General features: G+C 49.1%; 2 protein-coding genes across 10 annotated transcripts; one reads left to right on the top strand and one right to left on the bottom strand.

Annotated features, from left to right (window-relative positions):
• Positions 1-638: 638 nt before the first annotated feature.
• Dpagt1 (dolichyl-phosphate N-acetylglucosaminephosphotransferase 1) lies at positions 639-7,220 on the bottom strand. 4 transcript variants are annotated; one of them, XR_009587621.1, is made up of 9 exons: positions 6,620-7,220; positions 6,162-6,282; positions 5,678-5,891; positions 5,022-5,168; positions 2,868-2,952; positions 1,941-2,129; positions 1,568-1,674; positions 1,273-1,428; positions 639-1,193 (listed from the first exon to the last, which is right to left on the bottom strand). XR_009587621.1 is itself a non-coding variant. In XM_021659404.2 (9 exons), the coding sequence occupies exons 1-9, from the start codon at positions 6,778-6,780 to the stop codon at positions 1,128-1,130; spliced, it is 1,227 nt and encodes a 408-aa protein (XP_021515079.1). In that variant the 5' UTR covers positions 6,781-7,214; the 3' UTR covers positions 639-1,127. The 4 variants fall into 4 exon arrangements, 3 of the variants coding, with proteins under 3 accessions (XP_021515079.1, XP_060228400.1, XP_060228405.1); XM_021659404.2 differs by having other exon boundaries at positions 1,587-1,674; positions 6,620-7,214; XM_060372417.1 differs by lacking the exon at positions 6,162-6,282 and having other exon boundaries at positions 1,587-1,674; positions 6,620-6,758.
• A 5,381-nt stretch (positions 7,221-12,601) lies between these two features.
• On the top strand, positions 12,602-23,203 carry C2cd2l (C2CD2 like). Of its 6 annotated transcripts, none has more exons than XM_021659384.2 (14): positions 12,602-13,354; positions 15,225-15,320; positions 15,703-15,822; positions 15,998-16,105; positions 16,189-16,305; positions 16,400-16,511; positions 16,639-16,747; positions 17,563-17,627; positions 17,716-17,843; positions 17,935-18,109; positions 18,794-18,895; positions 19,034-19,170; positions 19,257-19,542; positions 22,138-23,203. In XM_021659384.2, the coding sequence occupies exons 1-14, from the start codon at positions 13,001-13,003 to the stop codon at positions 22,347-22,349; spliced, it is 2,121 nt and encodes a 706-aa protein (XP_021515059.1). In that variant the 5' UTR covers positions 12,602-13,000; the 3' UTR covers positions 22,350-23,203. The 6 variants fall into 6 exon arrangements, with proteins under 6 accessions (XP_021515059.1, XP_060228366.1, XP_021515057.1 ...); XM_060372383.1 differs by having other exon boundaries at positions 18,794-18,916; XM_021659382.2 differs by having other exon boundaries at positions 18,791-18,895.
• Positions 23,204-23,401: the final 198 nt, after the last annotated feature.

Genomic DNA, 23,401 nt, shown 5'->3' with positions numbered 1-23,401 from the left:
ATTTATTTGGGGGAGGAGGGCGGGTGTGTGTCTTTCAAGACGAGGGTTTTTTGTGTGTAGCCCTGGATCTCATTCTGTAGATTAGGCTGGACTCAAGAGAGCTACCTGCGTCTCCCAAGATCTGGAATTAAAGGTGTTCACCATCACCATCTGGCTTTTGTTTGAGGTGGGGTTTCTCAAGTCCTGGCTGTCAAGAGCTCTGCCTGCTTCTGCCTCCTTGGTGCTGGGATTAAAGGCATGTACCACCTCACATGGTTGCAAAGGGAGGGTTAAAAGAAATGAAACCTCCCAAGAGTTTAATCTTGGCCAGAAAACAGCACTGTGATCCTTTATGCTACTGTAAGTTAGTACTTCAGTATTTATTCAACATGTTGTGTCTGGCCTCAGTTCTGTCACTTTGGGCAAGAAAGGACCTGATGGAGCAAAGGTAGGCATCCTACTGGGAACGGTACCCACTCTAACCCTTGTAATCTATCCCAAAAGGTCCATACAGAAAATAAATATATCAGGCTGGGGATACAGTTTAGTGGTAGAGCACTTCATTACAAGGAAGCCCTAGGTTCAATCCTCAAGCAACTCATGTGTTTAAAAAAAAGGGGGGGGAGGGTAGGGGAAGAGTGGATATACCTACAGGAGGAGCAAGTAAAAGGTAATCCTTTATTGTCACCATTTTGAGCACATGGCCCTGCCTCTGCTCTTCTAATCAGAACACTTAATTTTATAGTCAGATCTGAGGTTACCTTGGAGTATGTTGCCCTAACTCTAGCCCCTAGTCCAGGTTCTCTCTCAAGGTCCAGCGGATTCTTTTAGAGTTAGGGCTCTGAAAGTTGAGCTGTGAATTGCTGTATAAAAGATGCTACATCCCCACCTTATGAGATTGTGGACGGGACAGAAAGGGAAAGAGTAGAAGCTGAAGAGAGCCATAGGCAAAGTCCAACTAATGGACTAAATCCAATAAGGTCCATTCAGGATGTCAATAATCACAGATGATGGGAGAAGCTGAAGACAAAATCTGAAAAGTGAACAGTCAGAGAGGCCTGGACCAGAAGGCAGTCTTGGACCAGACAAAGGCTGGTCCTGGGTGAGGTCCAATAGAGACTGTGGTTAAGGGCGATCATCAGGAAAACTCAGACATCATAGAAGAGTCGAACAAGCTGGTAACGAATGGAGAAGGTGGCAGCGCTGCTGAGGATCTGGGAGAAATGGACTGGCATTAGAACCAAGGTGAAACAGAGACCAGAAGATTGACATAAATCCCACTCTCAACTTTACCTGCAACAGCAGCAAGAGCAGTGTGAGGTTTCTCTCATGTGTGGGCCCAAAGACTTTAAGCAGCAAGTTAATGAGGGTCATGTTGTTACATTCAGTGAAGGCACCATCTTCACTCTCCCCTCGGTGAACTGTCACTAGCCGGAGGCTCTCTGCTATCTGGAAGGGACCAGTGGTGGAGACAACTTCAGTTACATTTCATGAACAGGAATCTTCTTGATGTTTCTAAACTCTCCTTGGGCCTGAGAAGGCCTTCGTCTCTTTTTCTCAAGTTAAGGATGGTGGCCTGGGGCCTTACCTCCTTGATACCTTGTTACCTTTAAAATAAAGGTGCCCAAGAAAGAGAGGCTCTTGGTCTTGAACTTGGAATAGCTCATCTCCAGTTTGCCTGTCTTCGTATTGAGTCTACAACAGAAGATGATTTCACATTACTCAATCATAGTTTTTCCACCCTGTGTTTAGTAAGAAGACTACTGAGGACTTGAGCACTTAAGTCTGGCTCTGCTGCTTATGTCTGGGTGACCACATAAGCTTTGTAAAGTGAAGGGGCCACCCACAAACAGTTATTGCATTCTTTCCCCCCACTTCTTTTTATACAGTAAATGTATAGTTGGCTTTAGCTATCCCAAGTAAAAAGCTATCATGACCCTCTCCAGCCCCATAGTGGATACCTGGGTATGCGGTGTCGAGGGCAGGGGATGATATGAAAGAGCTGAGGCAGTGAGTAGAGGAAATTGAACACTTGTGGCATAAAGAAGAGCAGCATGGTCTTGCTGAAGTGGCCCAAGATTCCCACCACGGCGAAGGTCATGCCAGCAAAGTAACAGAAGGTATCTCCCACAAAAACCTGTGACGGGTACCTGAAGAGAGGAGAGGACCTGAGCCAATGGCAGGAGTCATTACTGACCCTTTCTTTGACATCACACACTCAGGCTAGTCCTGACCCTGAGAGTTCCAAGAGAAAGGCTGTTCCAGAAACTGCAGGATGCAAGGCCCCAAATTCACCTATTCCTGGGAGCTCCGCAGCGTTTGCTCCCAACTACTTCAGAGTAGACAGCAATCCTACAACACCATGAGGCTGGTTTGTAGCTTAGTGATCAAGCAGTCACCTAGCAAGTACAAGGTCATGGATTTAATCCCCAGCACTATGGTGTGTGTGCATGTAGGGTGAGGGGGATATCTAATAGCGCATATCTGTAATCCCAGCTCTTACAGAACCTGACGGCAGGAGGATTATTAATTCAAGTTCACCCTTGACAAAATAGTAAATTCAATGCCAGCGAGACCCCCACATCTCAAAAAAAAAAAAAAAAAAAAAGGTCTGGGAATATAATTAAATAGTTGAGTGCTTGCCTACCATTCTTAAGACCCTACCTTCAATCCTTTGTACCATAAACACACACACACATACCATGAATGCTTGTGCTCACACACATAAAACACCAGCAATGGCAAACTACTACCAATGGAAGACCCATCCAGAGAACACCCAACAAAAGTATGCACAATTGTAGTCTCCTCATTAGAAGCTGAGTGATGTCAAGACCGTCTCTACCACATATGCCAATCATTTTCTTCTTATCCACAGATCTACTTACCAGTTATGATACAGCAATCCCAAGGTGGTAAAAAAGAATGGTATCATGAAGTAGAGGGAAAAGACATGATCATCCCGATAATCACCTTTGGAGCAGAGTGACAAGGAAGTTAGTAGTCATACCCCCTAAGTACCTTTGGTCTTGTCTGTGTCTAATTTATGTTACTAGCCACTGGGAACACCTCAAGTCACTTTCAAGACCAACCCTACCCCACTGCCCTGCTGGCCTCTACCTCCCATGTGCTGGGATTACAGATATTTGCCACCACGACCAGTTCTAACTTCCCTTTTTGTGTCACCTAGCCAATTCCCAATACTCTGTCACTTTCATTGAGCCTCCCAAAAAGCTAGTTATGGGCTGGAAAGGTGGCTCAGTGATTGAGAACACCAGCTACTCTTTCAGAGGTCCTAAATTCAGTCCAACGCGCCCATCTGGTGGCTCGCAGCCACCTTTAACTGCAGTCTCATAGGATCAGCTGACATCTTCTGGATACACATGCGGATAAAACATCCACATAAATAAACAAACAAAAGTCTAGTTGACTCCAGCACTTAGGTAGAGGCAGGCATAGCTCTGGGTTCAAGGCCAGCCTGGGCTACATAGTGAGTTCCAGGACAGCCAGGGCTACACAGAAAAAAAACAAAAAACAAAAACAACAAAAGCTAGTGACAGCCAGGCATGGTGGCAAACACCTTTAATCTCAGCACTTGGGAGGCAGAGGCAGGTGAATCTCTGAATTTGAGGTCTGAGCCTGGTCTACAGAGTGAGTTCCAGGACAGCCAAGGTTCACATAAGTGAAACCCTGTCTGAAAAAAAAAAAAAAAAAAGCGAGTGTCTTAAGTGTGGTTTAGAAATTCCAGCTGGGGTTTGAATGCCAGTGTTGCTTTCTAGCTGTATAAATTTGAATATGATACATTGAATTTCTCTAAGTTTCCATTTTCTCATCTGTCAAACTGACTTAGTTACACAGAGTCATTCAATGTAAATGAGATAATGCTTAAAAAGCGCTTAGCTTTAGGTGAGAGTAGAGAGAGGTACACATGCCTTTAATCCTAGAACCTGGGTCTCTGAGTTCCAGGGCTACTCGCTTCAACCCCGCCTCAAAACAAAACAAAGTGTTTTTAGGCTTAATAAGCACTTGTCGATATCCATCAACTAAAGTCAACCAGAAATAACTAATAGCAAACTTGGGCTTCCTTAGAAACAAACTTGTGGTATAAGACTTCTGAAGTCATATACCACAAGACCACAGGGAACCATCAGCCATTTCAGTCAAGGGATGCCAAGAGGAGCTCGTGTTAGGATTTGTTTTGGGTAATTTGGGAGAGGATGAAAGGAAGTAGAGACGTGATCTGAACTGGGAGCTCTCAGAAGGCATGAGTAATTTTAATATTTTTTGTTTGTTTGTTTGTTTGTTTCAAGACAGGGTTTCTCTGTGTGTAGCCCTGGCTGTCCTGGAACTCGCTTTGTAGACCACGCTAACCTCGAACTCACAGAGATCTGTCTGCCTCTTCCTCCCAGGTTTATTTATTTATTTATTTATTTAGAAGTAGGAGTTAGGCAGTGGTGGCACATGCCTTTAATCCCAGAACTGGAGGCAGCATGGTCTACAGAGATAGTTCCAGGTTATCCAGGGCTACACAGAGAAACCCTGTCTTAAAAAACTGAAAAAGAAAGAAAGAAATAGGAGGAGTAGGAAGAAGCCAGGTTGTAGTGGTACATGCCTGTAATTCCAGTACTTGGGAGACCGATAAGAAGATCATGAGTTTGAGGCCATCATGGTCATTTTTATGCTGCTGAGTGCTTGGGGTCTGCCTATACTCAGCATGAAGATCAAGGGAAGGGTCTTTTGTTTTTTGTTTTGTCTTCCCACTATGGTCAGACAGTGACCCTTTCTGATGCTGGGGTTCTGTGAAACTAAGTCCAATAGGAATCATTGGTTTAGCTGTTAACGACAATCAAGCTATAAATGACAGCATTGCTGGTTGTCTTTCTCATGCTTCCTAATTCCTTACTGCTGCTTGCAAAGTGAATAGCTTTGATTCTAAAATTACTCTTGTGTTGTCCCCTTCCTCCAGGAATTCTCTACATTCACACCAGGCAATTCCCTTAACATTCAGGCTGCTCTTCCTCCCTATCCCCAATACCACCTACCTTCCAGCTCCACCAGGTTGAAGACAATGATAGAGGCAGAGATGACTAGTGATTGGCCAGCCTCTAGGCCATTAATTCCTGCTAGGATGTTGATGGCATTGGTACAGAACACTGCGAGAAGTCCCATGTAGACATAGTACAGGATCCCTGCGGAGACACAGAGTCAGAGGAGGTAGGATTTGTATTGAGTGATTGATTGATCTTTGAGAACAGAGCACAGGATGAATGAACACCGGAAGGGATGTGAACAGGTAAGGCCTAGTAGCACAGGCCTATAATTCCAAGCAGTTGGAAGGAGGGTGTCAGGAGGATTACCAGTTTAAGGCCTGCCTGGGTTAAGTAAGTTCAAGGCAATTTAGTGTGCGGCCCTGTTTTGAAATTTTTAAAAATGAAAAGAGAGAGAGAGAGAGAGAGAGAGAGAAAGTAAAAGCTTTGATATAGCTCAGAGTGCCTCCCCAGCCAGCATGAGGCCTTCGGTTCAATTTCTTGATACAGAAAGGAAAGAAGGGAAAAGAGAGACATCTGAGAAGACACATGGACAGAAAAGGATGCTTTATGGAGATACAGACTTCTAGGAGGGGTCTTCTATCGGGACCTCAGAAGGAAGGGTACCCTGAAGTAGGTACCACAGGGGTAGTAGTCACAGGGCTACTTACCCAAGTCCAAATGCAGGCCAAGAATCCAGCGGAAGGGCTTGGGCACCACAATGGTTGTATTGCCAAAGTTAGTGAAGTAGACCATGAGGAGAGGTAGTGAGGCAGCTGTGGGCAGCAGCAGTTTATGGCGCCAGCGCAGATTGAGTACGTCATCAGCGAAGCCCAGGAAGATCATGCAGCAGATGGCAAGGAGGGCACCTATCAGGGCCACAAACTGGGGAGGCTCGGGCAAGTCATGACTCAAGCCTACTCCTATTCCGCCTTTTAAGAATTCCTGTCTTTTTCCACTTTTTTCTTTCCCTGTCTTTTTCTTTTGGAGCTAGGGATTGAACCCGGGGCCTTTCGAATATAGGGAAGTATTCTACCACTGAGCTATTATCACCAGTCCAAGAATTCCTGGATCTACAGTTGGGTCCACAAGCACCCTCTTCCCAAATCCAAATAACACCAACTCCCATCCAACCAGCCCCACTAATGCACTTACTTCATGGTGGGGGAATGCCTTACACTGCTTCTCCACAAAGCAGCTCAGGAAGGGGAAAGGGATGAAGCAGAAGAGGATGATAAGGAAAACAGCACCGCTGATCACTCCCTGGGACTCTGGGCTACGGCCCAGCAGCAAGGGGAGGAGGAGGAGGAAGAAGAAAGGGGCGTGGTCACTAACTATTGTAGGATTGTAGGTAAACCAAAGTGGCTTTCTTCCAATGATTTCCTTTTGTTGTTTGTTGGGGAGGAGGGAGAGTGCGCACAGGGAAGAGGATACCACTGCTACCCAAAGGTCCCATTCCGTCCTTCCCAGGATAAATAATTCCATTACGGTCCAGACTTCTGGGTTGTCTGGATTAGCTCTCTGGCCAGCGCAAAGCCAAGCCCCTCAGCCCTCTTCCCTGTCCTGTACAACCTGGCCCCCAAAACCCAGGACACTCGCGTGCCGTTACTCACATCTGCTCTCGGCTGAGCTTATTGAGGTCCTGGCCACAGAGGCGCGCGGCGATAAAGTGGCTACGGAAGGCAGGGATGAGGGTGACAGTAGCCACAAATCCCAGCAGCGAGCCGATCAAATTCACCAGCAGCGGCAGTGGCAACTCCGGGAAGGCCCACATGGTGACCGGCCAGGGGCCGCCGCTCCGCCGCCTACTCAGCTAACTAGCTAGCCGGGGAGGGTCCCGAGGCCTCGGCAACCGGCAGTGCCGCTCCCTACACGCAGAGTGTTCCCGCGCTAGCAGGAACAAAACCCAACTACGACCTGACCCTTCCTCCTGACCCGCAAGAGGCTCTCTGAAGCAACCTCGGCTCTGCCCCGCTGCACCTACCCATTGTTTCCGCCCGGATCTTAATTGCAAAAGAACTATCGCCGCTGAAGACCGAGGCACCATTTTTAAAATGGGCACTAGAGCCGGACGGGTGGTGTGATTTTAAACCAAACTTTTGTTCGAAAGGAGCGGCATCTTTAGAGTTTTGGAAACTCAACCGAAGAAAAGAAAGTGGATACTCTCGAAACATCAAATTGCACAGCTCAGAACGGAAATACGATTTGCCCAGTTCCAACATGAACGCCGCCCTGTACCACGTGGCTGACACGGCTTGTTCTGTGGTTCCACGTCTTCCCCCGCAGGTCAGGTTTAAAGGGCTAGCAGCCTTCACTTAATCTGGGATGCCCTGAGGCTGGGAACAGGGCTGCTGGAAGCCGGCGGTTGTCAGAAGGGATGAGAGTGTGGAACCACACCTGCTTTTTGCAGGAAAACTGTTAGCCACACTTCAGGAAGCCGAGGTAAACACTGTCTCCCGAAACGCAGCCACAGTTTGAAGGGATTTTATAATCTCGAAAGCTCAGACACTCGAAAACGCCCCTCCCACTCTTTTTCTTGTTCACGATCCAGGTACTTTTCCCTCAACATCCCACCTACCTTCTGCCTCCACAGTAGCAGTGTGTTGCTGGGCAACCTATGGCTGCATATCGCCACTGAGGGAGCTGCTTGTGCGTTCAGGTCTTCGACTTTAGAAGGGACTTTAACTTAGCGTTGAATCACAGCACTGTGTCAAGCTCTCAAAACACGAAGACAGAAACTGAGGCCTTGGAAAGAGTTAATGAGGCAGGAGAGCTTGTCCGTAGTACCGGATAAGCTTGCGGGTTTCCCCGTCAAGTTTCTCCTTCCAAGTCTTTTGACACCTGTGCCTCTGCAAGAAGCAGTTCTCTGGAATATTGATCTCTTAGGTGGCTAATATTTTCCGTTCCTCAGTGAGGGCTCCACCACACAGTTAGGGAGTTGCCAATAGCATATCATTTTGTCCATCTCTTTTGAACACAGCATACTCCTAAAGTCAGGATGACGTTGACACTTTTTAGGTCAAAGATAGTCAGTCTATCCTTTTCCTCAAAACAGCCTTGCCTTTTCCTCAGAACATTCACATATGAAATGTTCCTTCTACTTGAAGATGGCTCTTATTAACACTAAAACCCCATATGTCACACACACACACACACACACACTTACTCAATAGCATACTATTTTGTTTCTCTGTGTGTGTGAACACATGCAAGCAAACACCAGAGAGGCAAATGTTTTCCTTTCTGCTGGTGTCCCTTGAGGTATAGGACACAAAGATAATCTGTGTATCAAGCACAGCGAGCCAGTCTAGAAAAGAGATAGAGAATGAGAGGAGCACACGAAAGTGAGGGGAGTGTTATCTTACAATATTTCTGTAGCGAGAGGGTAAGGGTCTTCCAGACTGAGGGTCTTCCCTGAGATGCAGGGAGCAGGTGTGAAGGTAGAGCTTGCAAGATCCCCAGAGGAGATTCAGCTACCTTGTTGATCAGAAGTAGGCTGAGACTCCCTGGAGTTTTGAGGGACAGTCTATCTTTTTTATTTTTTTTTTAATTATGTTTATTTGGAGGCAAATCCTAATAAAGCTTCTTTTCTAACCTGGCCCTAAAATCTCCTTGTATCTTTCTTCTCCAGAGATCACTATCTCATCCACCAGGCACCTAAGAGGGTTTGAGAACTTGTTTAAAGACAAGCCTCTAGGGATTTATCAGCTGCATGTATCGGTTACCATCAGAAGTGGTTACTTGGATACTTGTCATATAATCTGAATAATTTTGCTCCCGGGATGGTAGTGCTCCCTTGATTAACAGAGAAAGAACCAAATACCTGGCTCACTTGAAATTTTGTGTCTAAAGCACATGCCTGAAGCCTGGAAAGTCATCCCTGGAACTCACGGATCTGCTGAGTTGCAGTTGTCCCTGTGCTGAGCAGACAGCCCACATGTAAGCAGCCGAGTGCCTCCAGTAAGCAAAGCCAACCTACCATTAAATCAATTGCCTGTCAAAGCCTATCTCCAAAGTATAAAAGGACCACGAGAGAGCTCTGTAAAGTCTGGGGCTCAGAAACTTGTAAGGTCTACCTGTGGCCCTGTCCTTTTCTTCTTTCCTTTCTCCTTTCATTCTGGCTAGTAAAAGCCATCAACTGGAAGTAAAACCTAATATTGCTCAGTCCTTTGAAAAGTGGATATAATATATAAAGTCCTAGAGTCCACTATATAGAGCAGCTTGACCTCGAGTTTATGGCAATCCTCCTGCCTCTCCCTCCTGAATGATGGTATTATATATGCCATCACACCCAGCCCAGAGTTCTGGCTCTAAAACTTCACTGACAATAGGAATTCTAGAGAGGTTGGGAAACATGATCAGACAGATTTCCAAACAGGGCAGGAATCCCAAATATTACTACAAATAAAGGGAGGAGAGTGTGGATTCAAGTGATACCTTTTTATCTTCTTTCAAGGGCTAGGTCAAAACGAATACTAACAAAGGTCAACGTGAAATTTAAAATGAGTGGCAGTCATCAACTCAGAGTTATACTGCTCATGACATTTGGACCTACTGTTCTCTCTGTAGTAGATGTCTCCTCTAATTCCTTTTTTATTTGTTTGTTTTATTTGAGACTGTGTTTCTCTATGTGGCCTAGATTGATCCTGAACCCAGAATCTCCTGCCTCTGCCTCCCATGGGCATGCTCAGATTATAGGTGTGAGTCTCCATGCCCTGTCCAAGGGGAGGCTAGCTAGCCTCTGAGGCTATCTGAGCCTCAGTCATTGCTGGTAGGTCTCCTTGGTGCAGATTTTTTTTTTCCTTTTTGCAATGCTGGGGATGGAACTCAGGGCTTCATTCATTTTAGGCCAGACATCTACCTCAGAACTATATCCCAAATCCTATAGAGTATTTTCCATTAAGACTTTTTTCTTCAAGACAAGGTTTTCTCTGTGTAGCTTGGCTGTCCTGGACTTGCTTTGTAAATCAGGCTGGCCTCACCTCAACACTCACAGAGATCCTCTTGCCTCTGCCTCCCTGAGTGCTGGGATTAAAGGCATACGCCACCATGTCCAACTCCATTAAGACATTTTAAGACAGATTTTTACATATCAAGAGCTGGGATTGAATGTATTAAGTCATCCACATTGCCAGCCTGACCTTTCTGATCTTTCTGCCTTGCTTCTATTTCCTAAGGGTTGAGTCATAGGTGTGTACCACCATGCCTAATTTATGTGCTGTGGAGGGTTGAATTCAGGGTTTTGTGTATGCCAAAGGAGCACTTTACCAACTCCTAAGTAACTGAGGTGGGGGCATGGTGGTGCACCCTTTTAATTATGGCACTCGAGAGATAGAAGCTGGTGGACCTCTATGAGTTAACCGACAGCCTGATTTACATAGTGAGTTCCAAGCCAGCCAGTGAGACCCAGCCTCAGAAAACAAAACAACAAGAAAAATGACAACTGGCAAATCTCTGTGGTGTAAAAAATATCCTAAGTGCTGTGGGGAATACAGGAATAAAGACGCAGTTGCTTTCTTCAAAGACTACGTCAACATAATTAAGATACATTCATTGAGTATGAAGGAAGAGAGATGATTATGACGTCATTTCTATTCTGAGTTTCCCGATGAGTAAAACAAACCTCTCATATAAACACCCAGCTAAACCATAAAGCAAAATGAAACAAGTACTCAAAGGCTATGTAATGGGTGGACAGGAGACGTGGAGACCAGGGAACTCAAGCAGGATCCGGAAGCACAGGACAGGTGTCCAGCTGAAAAGTTGAAGAAATAAACCTAAGATTGTAGAGAAATGACTGTTTTTTGTTTTTTGAGATAAGATGTTAATGTACAGCTTTAACTGGTCTAGAACTCTCTATGTAAACCAGGCTGCCTCCAAGTAATAGAGAGCAGCCTGACCACTGCCCCTCCACGCCTGAGTTCTGGAACTAAAGGCATATACCACCATGCCCAGCTTCCCTATATATACCAGGCTGACCTTGAATTCACAATCCTTACTCAGCCACCAGGGTGCTGGGCTTGCCAAAGAGCCACCTTCCCCCATTGCCAGAGAACAGGGTTTCTTCAGAGGTCTAAACGCTCCTCAAGAAGGACTCTTGGCGGAGAAGGCCTTGAATTTTGACAATGTCTTTCCTGAGCATGGCCCTTCTTCTTACAGACTCCTTCCACCTAGGCTGCATCCCAGAGCTCTCTCCTTCCTTGGTTCCATGCCTTCTGCCCTGAGATTAAAGACTGAGTACTCTTGGCATCTTTGTTAGCTCTGGAGCTCACTGTGTATGGTTAGGGTCACAGCAAGGTTGCCTCCTCACCTCACTTCCTGACCGTCCTTCCTTGCAGTGAAGCCAGGGCTAACTCGAGCTAAGCAACCTTTCCTCTTCTGGGTCAGAGACTCTGTGGCTGACAGTCAGTGTTTCACCTAGCCCCACAGCACCGTTTACTGTCACAGGCTTGTTCGGACAGATGGATCTGAAAGGTATTTAACATCTCCTTATCCTATCTTGCGTGTAGAAGGGACTGTGTCAAAGCCCTCATCACGACGTGGCACGAAGAAGTGCTCTTAGGGAATAGAATTCCTCTGAATCTTTTTATAGATACCTTTCCCTGACCCCAAAAAGCAAAGGTGAGTTCCAGCCTTCTAGGGAGATTGAGGGAAGGCTACAACATCTAGAGGCGGAAAGGTGTGTGGTGGTCCTAGAACACCATTTCTTTGGAATTGGCTGGGATACCACGTGTTTGGCTTGTGAGGTGGGGGTTGCTCGTGACAAGGTCTCATCCAGGTTGGCTTCAAACGCCTTTGCTAATGCGTCATCCTGTCTCGGCCTCCCAAGTAGCTAGGACTCCGGTCGGGCAGCAGCACACAGGATGCCGCATATTTGGATGAGAGTCTTTTAACCGAATCTATTGATAGTCCAGGGCTACGGCGCCAGCTCCCTTCTCATTACCATCCTTTCTACACGTGCTCCACAGGCAAGAGCTGTTACTATGGAAATGTATTATTTTTAAAAACAGACTCAGCCTGGGCTTGGGAAATATCTCGAGAACAAACCCACGCAAGCAAGGAGGTTAATGGGGGGGGGGGGAAGAGTTGTTCCTGAATCCCAACTCCAAGGGGAAGGAGGAAGATGGTAGTGTTCCGGTCTCAACTTTTACCAGGTGTAGGCTAATTTTTCTCGCCTTTGATATCAGCTGCACTTTTGCCAGGCTCCTCTGTGTGGGACTGATACCTTACCCCCTCCTTCCTTACCCCTCCTAGGAATAAGAATCAGAAGCTGCTGAGCCAAGAGGTGTTGTAAGTGGGTGGTGATTTCCACAGGGACCAACTCATTCTTAACCCCACAGGCGTCCAGCCTGTAGAAATCAACGAAGATATAGGGGAAAGCAGGCGGCATCTCTGAGACGCGAAGCTCCCTTGCCTGGTACTGAAGGGGTGCGCCCAGATTTCAGGACGGGGCGGGCCGGTTAAAGACTCCGCCTGTTTCCATCCCGGAATCCTCTACGTGTGCAGCTTCAAGCCCCCCGCCCTCCTCTAGCTCAGGGCGCCCGGCTGGCTCGGCCCCGCCCGCGAGGGCGCGGCTCCTTTAAGGGCGGGTGGGGGCGGGGCGCCGGCGGTGTTGTCAGTGTCAGTTCTGCGCACGCAGCCCTCCCGGAGCCGGTGCCGGCCCGCGAGCCCCGGTGTCTCTGCAGCCTGGTCCCCGCCCGGGTCCGCGCCGTAGGAGGAGTCGGGTGCTGGCTGGCGACTAGCTGGGGTCACCGGCGGTGCTGGCGACCCGGATTCCCGGCCTCGGAGACTGAGCCCGGGCATCGCAACCCCGGAGGACCCGCTCGCTTCTCCGTGGCACCCAGTGGTCCTGGGATCTCGGCGGCGCCCGCCGGAGAGCCCCGGAGCTCGCGCGCTCAGCCCCGGGGGAGCTCGCCCACGCCCCGCGGCCCGTCCGGGCCATGCTCCCCCGGGGCAGCGGCTGAGCCCTAGCCGGGACCCGAGCCCGCGGGAGCATGGATCCGGGCTGGGGGCAGCGGGACGTGGGCTGGGCGGCGCTTCTGGTCCTCTTCGCCGCCTCGCTGCTCACGGTGTTGGGCTGGCTGCTGCAGTATGCCCGGGGTTTGTGGCTGTCGCGGACCCGTGGGGGCCGAGACTCCCGACCATCCTCAGCCTCCGAGCCCGGGGGTTCGCTCCGCGAGCTGGGTGTGTGGCGTTCGCTGCTGCGTCTGCGGGCCACCCGGACCGGCGCTCCCGAGGAAGCCGGCGTCAGGGGCCTCCTGGCTTCGCTCTTTGCCTTCAAGTCTTTCCGGGAGAACTGGCAACGGGCTTGGGTGCGAGCCCTGAATGAGCAGGCCTGCAGGGACGGGGTGAGTCGCACGAAGCCCCCTGAGTCGTCCCTTCGGCTTTTGCCTTCTAGGGAAGAGCTTGCTCATTTTAGGAGAGCTAGATTAGGGCTGGGGATCAACTGGGGAACCGCGTAGCTTTCTCCCTCAAATCAGAGAAGAGCTTGCAGGTTAGACCAGGGCTTGTAGAAGTCCAGTTATGTACCAAATTTTCTATTTTTGTGGGCAATATACTCTGGTTCCAAACCCAGAACAAGTTACTGTTCTCATAGCAACGCTAATCCGTGTGCCTGAGGGCACTTCCGCCTAGACTAGGCTAGCTAGGCCAAGAGAGACAGGTGCACCTGCAGAAGGAATTTGCCTGGTCCTCATGCCACCACACCCAGTTAGGATTTCAGGCTCCCAAACCCTGGTGGTCAAATCAAGACCCCACGGTAACCGAATCATTTCTCCGTTTATCAATAATTTCACTACTACAGTCCACAACATACTCTCCTCTTCCAGACTGGCCTGCAGCTGAAGGGAAAGGAGTTCAGTTAAAGGGCATATTGATAACCTATGTCCTTTCTAATAAACGAACTTGGGCTGCCCCTTGAGGGTCAGTCAAAAACCAGCTCAGCCTACCTCCGCCCATTGCACCACGGGCAGCTGGCCTCCCAGGAAGTGGGCAGGAAACAGTCATGAGACTGAGGTTGGGTGGAAGGCAGAGGTCTCCCTTTTCTGGACCATTTCCCTTCCCAGCCCCGCAACCTCTCCTGGCCCTTGGTCTGTCAGTTCCTTGCTCAGATGCCTTTCTCTGTTTCCAGCCGTCGTAAGTGCTTAGAAGCTTTGCCCAGAAACAGAAGTGACCCCAAGAAGTTGTTTCCTCTTCCTAGCTGGCCAGCTGACATCTGTCAGTTTACACACTGAACCTACTCCTCCAACCTGGCTCTTCCTGTACCTTGTCCCTGGGACAGCTGACTCAGCTGGACATTGCCCTCTCTTGCAGGGGGAGGAGAGATGTAGTTTTTAAGCACTCCTCCCCCCACTTCAGCATGGCTTTTGAAGAAGACAGCTACCATAGTGGGGAAGTTGTCTTCTCTGGTTTGCCAGGAAAGTGAAGGAACTCTGTGAGTTTGTTTTCTCTATCTCAAGCCTTGAGGACACATTGCCAGCCCAGTCTGTGTCCCCTCCTCAGTTCTCCCATCCTGCACTCCACTGCTGTAGTAGCTCTTTTGATAACTAAGCTAAGCCGCTTTCTCCTCCCTAATACCTCTGCTGTCCACGTTGAGGAATTAACCAGGCCTGGGACCCCTGAGCCCTCCCTCTGAGCTTGCTTCTCTTCCCAGCATCAGTCTCTCAAGCAATGCTAAGTTAGCCTTCACTTCTAAGAATTTAGGTAGAATGATACCTTTGACCATTCACATCCTAGTTATTTGTGAAAAGGCTTAAGTCTTATTTCTCCATCTTATTATAGTAAATGACACAACCATTTCACCCTTAGCCCAGCCCTGCCTAGCTACAGCTAACAATGAACATGTCAATTTTTGTTGTTCTTTTTGTTATTTACCTTTATTTGTGATTAGAATGAAGGGTTTGATGGAGGGGTCAAGAGGAAAGCAGGGAGAACAGAGAGGTTCCTGGGATTTGAAGAGATAGCCAAGGTTCAAGGCAAGCTGGCCTCTGAGGTACTGTAGCTTCCAGGTTTTCAGCAGCCCCTAGAAGCTACAGATACCTGGAGATAGCGGGGCTTGAAGGAATGCCTTCTGTCCTAAAGTCCTGAGCCAAGGAGGAGCCAGAGGCCAGCCTGTAGCTGAGGCCTCTGCAGTGCAAGAGTCCAGCCAGCAACTGAGCAGACCATCCCTGCAGGAGAAAGCTCCAGAGACTTGATCTTGTGCCCACATTACTTCCTCAGAGCTCCATCCAAATCGCGTTTGAGGAGGTTCTCCAACTCCCACCCAGAGCCAGCATTAGTCGTGTGACCTGCGTAGACCAATCAGAGCGTACCATGGTAAGGGTTTGATGGGCACTAACTGATAAGGCCAGGGTAGGCTGACCCCAAGGTTCCCTTTAGCCTGAGGGTTGGTTTGTGGGGGAGGGGGGTGTCGTTGAGGCACACCCCTGGCCCTGGCTCTTCTGGAACTCACTCTATAGACCAGGCTGAACTCAAACTCAGAGATTCACCTGCCTCTGCCTCCCGAGTGCTGGGATTAAAGGTATGTGCCACCACCACCAGGCTGAGGTTTTGGCTTTTATCTAATTCATTGAGAGGCTTGGGGCCCCCAAAAGGTGTCATCATCCCAGGAGAACAGAAGTGGTCTACTGAACCATTGCAGGGCAGGGCAGGCAAAGGGAGGTGTCCCCACAATGCCTCACACCAACCCCTGTTTCAGGTGCTGCACTGCCAGCTCTCTGCTGAGGAGGTGCGCTTCCCCATCTCTGTGACCCAGCAGTCGCCCGCTGCCGTCTCCATGGAGACCTACCACGTCACTCTGACACTGCCACCAACACAGGTGTGAAGGGAAATGTGGGAAACTGAGTCCGGCTGAGGACAGTTGAAGGGGCCCGGCATTTTCTCTTTGGTTCCTCTCTGGGATGGAATTTGGGCTGGAAGTGTCCTGAGGAGTTATCAGTGGGTCCTAGGGAGAATGGGGCAGGTCATTCTAATCCTCTTGTTCTTATCTCTAGTTGGAAGTCAACTTGGAGGAAATCCCTGACGAGGGGCTGCTGGTGTCCTGGGCCTTCACTGACTGCCCAGATCTCAGCCTCACGGTGCTTCCTAAGCAGAGCAGGGAGGTAAGAAGGGGACAGGCAGAGGAGAGACTGAATTAGTGGTGGTGCAGCAAGAGCAGAGGCTCCACCCCTTCTCCTCTCTGCAGAGGGATGAGGAACAAGCAGAACTTTCAACAGTTGAGGAACTGGTCAAGGATGCTATTGTCAGCACTCAGCCCGCCATGATGGTCAACCTCAGGGCCTACTCTGCCCCAGGAGGCCCGGTGAGTGGACACCCAAAGGGAAAGATTTGTATGTACCTCATCTCCAGGATATTATATCGGGATTGTTGCTCTTTTTACCTCCTTCTGCTCTTAGGTACCCAGTGAGAAGCCACCCATGATGACTCAGGCCCAGCCATCCCTCCCCAGACCTACCCGATTATTCTTACGGCAGCTTAAAGCATCTCACTTGGGAAGTGAGCTGGGAGGTAAGAATCCCATTGCCCCTGCCATAGGAACAAGCAGTCCCTTCACCAATTCCAAGGACATAGTTTCTCCGTTCCTTGGACTCTGTTTCTTCTGTCTGAGCATCCTCTAACTTCTGTTTCCTTACAGATTCCGAGGAGCTGTGCTGTGCAGCTGAGCTCGACAACCCCATGCAACAGAAGTGGACCAAACCCATGAAGGCTGGTCCTGAGGTGGAATGGACAGAGGATCTGGCCCTGTAAGTCACACCTGCTCCCAACCCCTGCTCCCATGGGCAGTCAGGATGAAGAGACCCTTCCAGGCTAGTCTCGGCATGAGTCAGCCAGCCCTGCTTTTAGTAGCCTTCAGTGTAGACCTCTATTGTATGCCAGGTCCTGAGGATACAGACAAGGAGTGATACAGCCCTTCCTCTGGGTGGATCACAGGCCTGAAGCAGAGACACAAGATGTACCTAGGGAAGATGGGACAAGTGTGCCAGTTGCGTTTCATGCACAGAGCTTGGTGTGCTGGCTCATGCCTGTGATCCCAGCACTGAGGGAGGCAGATGCAGGAGGATCACTGTGAGTTCGAGGCCTGCTTGGTCTATAAAGTGAGTCCAGGACAGCCAAGGCTACACAGAAAACCCTGTCTCGAAAAAAGAAAGAAAGAAAGAAAAAGAAAGAAAGAATTGTTGCACAGCATGCCATGGGAGTGCTTAGGGAGGGGAGATGAATTCTTATAATGGAATAAAGACCTGATGAGGCTTCACAGAAGAGATACATTTAAATCATACCTTCAAACAAGAGTAGCATTGCACTGGAGTGTGAGAGTCTTCTTGACAGTGGGAACAGCTTGAAAAAACAGAGGGAAGCTTCAGACTGAGAGACACACCAGATGGAAGGGTGATGGGGATATGAAAGCTGGCTGAGGAAAGTGGTTTTCACTCAGGATAGTCTGGAGTTGGTGCTGTCTTACCTACCCACATCTCTGTAATAGCCTTTGACTGACTCAAGGGTGGGTTCAGTTTGCTAGGCTCCTTCTTCCCTGACCGATCCATCCTCTCTGGGATTTCAGGGATCTGGGTCCCCAGAGCCGGGAGCTGATCCTCAAAGTGCTCAGGAGCAGCAGCTGTGGAGACGGTGAGTGTGGGGCCGAAGGGCACTTCAGACTGGGTGCTGAGCGTCTCCTGCTCATGGGCCCAGCTCACAGTGTTGCCCCTGTCTCCAGCTGAACTCCTTGGCCAAGCCACACTGCCTGTGGGCTCACCCTCTAGACCACTGTCACGAAGACAAGTCTGCCCACTAACTCCAGGGCCCGGGAAATCCCTGAGCTCAGCAGCCACCGTGACAGCAGAGGTAAGAAGGCGACCACCCTGGGAGATGGCTAGCCCTAGGCTGGGCAGTCTCTGAGATCCTGACTGCTTGGTCTCTCCTCACCATTTGGCAGCTGCACTATGAGCAGGGCTCCCCTCGGAATCTGGGCACGCCCACCTCTTCCACCCCTCGCCCCAGCATCACACCCACCAAGAAGATTGAGTTGGACCGGACCATCATGCCCGATGGCACCATTGTCACCACTGTCACCACCGTCCAGTCCCGGCCCCGTGTAGATGGCAAAATAGGTAAAAAGGAGGAGCTCTAGTCGGGCCTTTGACTGTAGCCCATTGCCTGACAAGGAAAGGGGAAGAAAGCCTGAAAGCCAGCACATCTTGTTCCTGATGTCCCATTCTGATCCATCTACTTTTTCCTCATCCTTGTCTCTTAGACTTTCCCTTGTACCTCTCCATCTTATCATCCGTCCTCTCACCCTTCAATCATTTGGGATCTTCTACTCTCTGCTCTTGTTCTAAGTTCCCTTTTATCTTTCCATGAGTCTCCTTCCTTCCTTGAATCCAGCCCCATTTGGCTAATTGCCCCACCTCTGCTCCCAACCCTGCAGTGGTCTGTGGGATCTTCTAGCAAACTCAGTGGCTTTTGTGGCATTTTTCTATTCCCAGTGGCCTTACATCACTTGTTCCATCTCTAGAGATCCCAAGGCAATTTCTCTATCTCCAGGGGCCCCTAAACATTCTCCATATATGTTTGGTATCTCCCTATACCCTCAAGGGCCCTGTGGCACTTTCCCGAACTGTCATTGGTTCCTGTAGCATCTTTGCATTTAGCATCTTCTTAATCACCCTTGTGATTAATCCCCCTTAATCATCTTTGTCCTCTGAGTCAATCCAAGTCTGTCTCTCAATAAAGATAGTAAGGGTGGGGCCATTCTAAAGCACCTCCCAGCTCACTGCCCCTCCCCCACCCAGCAGACTCCCCCTCCCGCTCCCCGTCCAAGGTGGAGGTGACTGAGAAGATGACAACTGTGCTGAGTGACAGCAGCGGCCCCAGCAATGCCTCCCACAGCAGCAGCCGTGAGTGGGGAAGGGGAACGAGTGAGCATGGTGGCCCTAATGCCCCTATAGTCAAGAACTGCTTTGGGTGGTGCAAGAGGAGTTCAAATTCAAGAAGGAGCTGGGTAGAAGTCAAACCATCTATCCTCTGTCCCCCAGCAGGGGAGAGCCACCTTTCCAATGGCTTGGATCCAGTAGCAGAGACAGCAATTCGTCAGCTGACAGAGCCCAGTGGGCGGGCAGCCAAGAAGACACCCACCAAGCGCAGCACGCTCATCATCTCTGGTGTTTCCAAGGTAACAGAGCTCTGGGGAGAGAGCTAAGCTGGGGAGAAGGCCCTCATGGGTCATTCTTGCCCATTAAAACCTGTCCCTCCTGGCAGGTGCCCATTGCTCAGGACGAGTTGGCATTGTCCTTGGGTTATGCAGCATCTCTGGAAGCCTCAGGGCAAGATGATTCAGGGACCAGTGGTGGTCCTTCGTCACCTCCTTCAGACCCATCAGCCACATCCCCAGGGCCCCCTGATGCTCTCTCCAGTCCCACAAGTGTCCAGGAAGCAGATGAGACGACACGTTCAGACATTTCTGAGAGGCCATCGGTGGATGACGTTGAGTCAGAAACAGGGTCTACTGGTGCCCTGGAGACCCGAAGCCTCAAGGATCACAAAGGTGGGAAGCAATGGACAAGTCATCCCCCTTTCTGATTTTTGAGAGAGCAGGACTGAGACAGAGTCTGGCCTGGAACTAGCCTAGGCTAGCCTCAAACTTGCAATAATTCTTCTGCCTCAGTTTCCCAAGTGCTAAGTACTAGGCATGAGCCACCACACTCAGCTCTCTATTGCTTTTTCATATCATCATACCATAACCTCAGTTCTGCTGTATAGCTTGGGGACATGGTAGGCTCAGCTAACCATGCCTTCAAGGGTCAGGCAAACTCCAGGAAGACAGAAAACTTGGTGCCTCCATTCCTAGCTTGGATATAACAAACTAGAGCGACAGCAAAGGAAATCACCATATTTCCTTTTTTTCCTGAACTAAAGGGGCTTGTTTTCTTTCACTTATTTTTGCTGTTTGCAGACAGGATCTCCTGTAGTCCAGGCTGGCTCAAACTTGCTACATACCCAAAGTTGGCCTTAAATATGTCATCTTCAAACCTCCACCTCCCAATTGTTAGGATTATAGGTATGCAACAACTTGCCCAGGCATTTAAAAAAATTATTACATTTACTTATTTATTTATTTTAGCGTGTGTGTGTGTGTGTGTGTGTGTGTGTGTGTATGTGCGTGTGCGTGTGCACCGCAGCACACAATCAGAAGACAACTTGCAGTAGTTGGTTCTGTTCTTCCACAACGTGGGTACCAGGGACTGAGCCAAAATTAGCAAACACTTTTACTTGTTGAGACATCTTTAACAATGTTGTTGTTGTTGTTTTTTAATGTGTATGGGTATTTTGCCTACATATATGTCTGTACATCACATGTGGGCCTGGTACCCAAGGAGGTCAAGAAGTTGTTAGATCCTGTGGAACTGGAGTTATAAACATTTATGAGCCACAGTGTGAATGCTGGGAGTCAAACCTTGGTCCTGTGGATGAGCAGCAAGTGCTCTTAACTACTGAACCATCTCTCCAGCCTCCTGCTGAGATAGTGTTAACTCTTGCTTAGTTTTTGTTTTTGTTTGTAGGTCTGTTTTTGTTTTGAGACAGGGTCTTATACTATATCAGATGTTGGCTGGAACTCACTGGCTTTTTTTTTTTTTTTTTTCCTTCCCTCTATGTATCCCCTGTGTCATGGGGAAATATAAGAAAGTTTACTCCATGCCAGTCTTAAGATTATTCCTTTGAAACTGGGTCGTGATGGCAAACACCATTAATCCTATCCATCTGGAGGGAAAGGCAGGCAGAACTCTATAAGTTCAAGGCTAGCCTGGTCTACAAAGCAGTCCAGGACAGCCAGGGCTTATTACACAGAGAAATCCTGTCTTGATTTTTTTTTTTTTGGCTTTTTGAGTCAGGGTTTCTCTGTGTAGCCTTGGCTGTTCTGGACTCACTTTGTAGACCAGGCAGGCCTCGAACTCACAGCAATCTGCCTGCGTCTGCCTCACTGAGTGCTGGAATTACAGGCATGCGCCACCACCTCTGGCCTGTCTTGAAAAAAAAAAAAAAAAAATAACCCAACCAAACAAAAAAGAGGCAGAGGCAGGTGGATCTGTGAGTTCAAAGCTAGCCTGGTTTACAGAATGAGTTCCAGGGCAGCAAAGAATACACAGTGAGGGACAGTCTCAAAAAGGAAGAAGATGATTATGAAGAAGAGGAGAAAGAGAAAAAGAAAGAAAAGAAAAAGATCCTTTCTCTGAGCCAGGCATAGTGGCAATACCTGTAATCCCAGCACTTGGGGAACTGAAGCAGGATTTTGAGTTGAAGGCTAGTTTATAGGTTCAAATACTGAGACTGTCAAGGAAGGAGGGAAGGAAGAAAGGAAATCATTCTCCCTCTGGCAGTGACTCAGGTTGCAGAAGCTTTTCTGACTTCAAAGGACAAAGAGTTTGCTGCCTTACATCTTCACCCATTGACCAATAACCCTGTCGGCTGTGATCTATTTATGATTTAAAAGCAGGTGCAGTAGTCACACTTGAATCTCAATACTTGAGAGGCTGTGGCAAGAGGGTGGCTGTGAGTGTAAGATCAGCCTGGATTCTGTAATGAGTTTAAGGCTAGCCTGGGCTACAAACCCAGATTCTACTTCAAACAAAACTAACAAAAAAGAATCTCAGCTGTGGCTTGCATCACTTCTTAAGATAAAGGACTTTTTCAATCCAACGCCTGCTGTGTGAGCACCCTCCTCTTGCTCATAGGCCCATGTTCACCTTTTTGAGGTTCCCAGGCTCCCCGACGCTCACACCCTGGAATGTGGTATGTTAACAACACCACCTTTCCTTTTATGATTTATGGGCTTTAAGGAACACCCTCTGTGCAGCCTTTGTCTTTCCCCGGGAAGGAGGCTCACTCCCAGAGCAGCAGTCTCTACCCTTGTTATTCCTCCTGGGGAAAGGGTCAGAGGCATGGGACCCCTCCCCTAGGACTTTGTTTCTTCCTAAGAAGTAAAGCTCGTGTGGGCTTCCACTGTCTTTCCTGAGAAAGGCAGGCATTGTGCAAGCGACTGCTTCTATTCTTCATCCCCGGTGCTAACATCCTAAGTCTTTTCTCCACCCACGCCCCAGTCCTCTCCCCCTCCATCTGCCTCAGTTTCCCTTCTTCTCCACAGTGAGTTTCCTGCGCAGTGGCACCAAGCTCATCTTCCGCCGGAGGCCCCGACAGAAGGAAGCTGGACTGAGCCAGTCGCACGATGACCTGTCCAACACCACCGCCACACCTAGCGTGCGGAAGAAGGCTGGCAGCTTTTCTCGTCGCCTTATCAAGCGTTTTTCCTTCAAATCCAAACCCAAGGCCAATGGCAACCCCAGTCCCCAGCTCTGAGAGCCCTCCTGAACTAGGAGAGGACAAGAGTTCTCTCTCAGTCAGTTCCCCACATCTCCTTCTTTACCCCTTCCTGGATTCCCAGTGCTGGGGCCAGGAAAGCCCTCGGGTTCTTAGAAGCCCCGGCACTCTGGGCTGTGGGGTAAGTTAGAAGGGTGTTTGACATGGGTAGCATTGAGAGGTGGCACTTGTCACTGTGGACAGAGAAGAGAGTTTGGCAGCTGGGAGTAAGGGGCAGGTTCTGTCTTGGCATGTGTGGACATTCTTCAGAAGCCTGTGCCCTCTGCTGGTACTGCCCCCAGTGAGGAGCCCCGGGGCACTCGTCTCCTCAGCAGACCCTTCTCCCTTATTTATTCTCTTTTCTATTTATATGTGTGGTCTAGGATCCTTGGCAAACAGATGGTAGAGGGCATCTCTCCCAGGTGACCCTTTTCTGTCCCAGGAGGGTAAGGCAATTCCAAGGAGGGGTTTCTACACCTCCCTTGGGGGTCCCCACTTAGACCAACACCAGTGTCTGCATTTGGAAGACATTGGCAGATCATAGGAAGCCGGGCTACTGCCCGGGATGGGGGGCAGGTACTCCCCACCTCCCTACCTCCCACACCGATCCTCTTCTCTCCTTTCCCTTTATTACCATTTTGTACTTGATGCCTTCTCCATGAGCAGTGGCTCAGTTGGGATGAAGGAGCCAGGAAGCTGGTAGGAAGCCTTCCTAGAGAGAGAGCTTTAGGAGCTTTAAAGATAGTATGATCATAGAGCAAGGTTGCACCTCTGTATGTTGGGGGATGATGATGTCCATTGCTGTGTGATGGCTTGGAATTTAATTTATTTAATTAAAATCAAATTGGAGTTTATACACGGGAACTGCTGGTTATACTTTGAAAAGCAAACGGGCCGAGAGGCTGTGGTGTTGCTAGAGTAGGAGGCTCGCTGAGGGAGAGCCAGGTAGTCAGATGGGATCAATGCTCCTGAACCCAAGAACACATGTAGTAGAGAGGTTTGAGTGACAACACTCTGAAAAGTCATGTTGCTGCAAAAAAGCCAATCAGCAA

Source organism: Meriones unguiculatus, chromosome 1 (assembly GCF_030254825.1).
Source record: "Meriones unguiculatus strain TT.TT164.6M chromosome 1, Bangor_MerUng_6.1, whole genome shotgun sequence".
NCBI classification, from domain to species: Eukaryota; Metazoa; Chordata; class Mammalia; order Rodentia; family Muridae; genus Meriones; species Meriones unguiculatus.
Note: the sequence above shows the minus strand (reverse complement) of the source record. Positions and strands in the feature narration are given on the sequence as shown.

Coding starts and splice junctions, on each gene's coding strand:
- Dpagt1 (XM_021659404.2), bottom strand. CDS start 6,780: ATGTGGGCCTTCCCGGAGTTGCCACTGCCGCTGCTGGTGAATTTGATC. Junction 6,283..6,619: donor AAGCTCAGCCGAGAGCAGAT/GTGAGTAACGGC, acceptor GCTGGGCCGTAG/CCCAGAGTCCCAGGGAGTGA. Junction 2,130..2,867: donor GGATTGCTGTATCATAACTG/GTAAGTAGATCT, acceptor TCCTCTCTTCAG/GTACCCGTCACAGGTTTTTG.
- C2cd2l (XM_060372379.1), top strand. CDS start 13,001: ATGGATCCGGGCTGGGGGCAGCGGGACGTGGGCTGGGCGGCGCTTCTG. Junction 18,917..19,033: donor TGAGTGGGGAAGGGGAACGA/GTGAGCATGGTG, acceptor TCTGTCCCCCAG/CAGGGGAGAGCCACCTTTCC. Junction 19,171..19,256: donor TCATCTCTGGTGTTTCCAAG/GTAACAGAGCTC, acceptor CCCTCCTGGCAG/GTGCCCATTGCTCAGGACGA.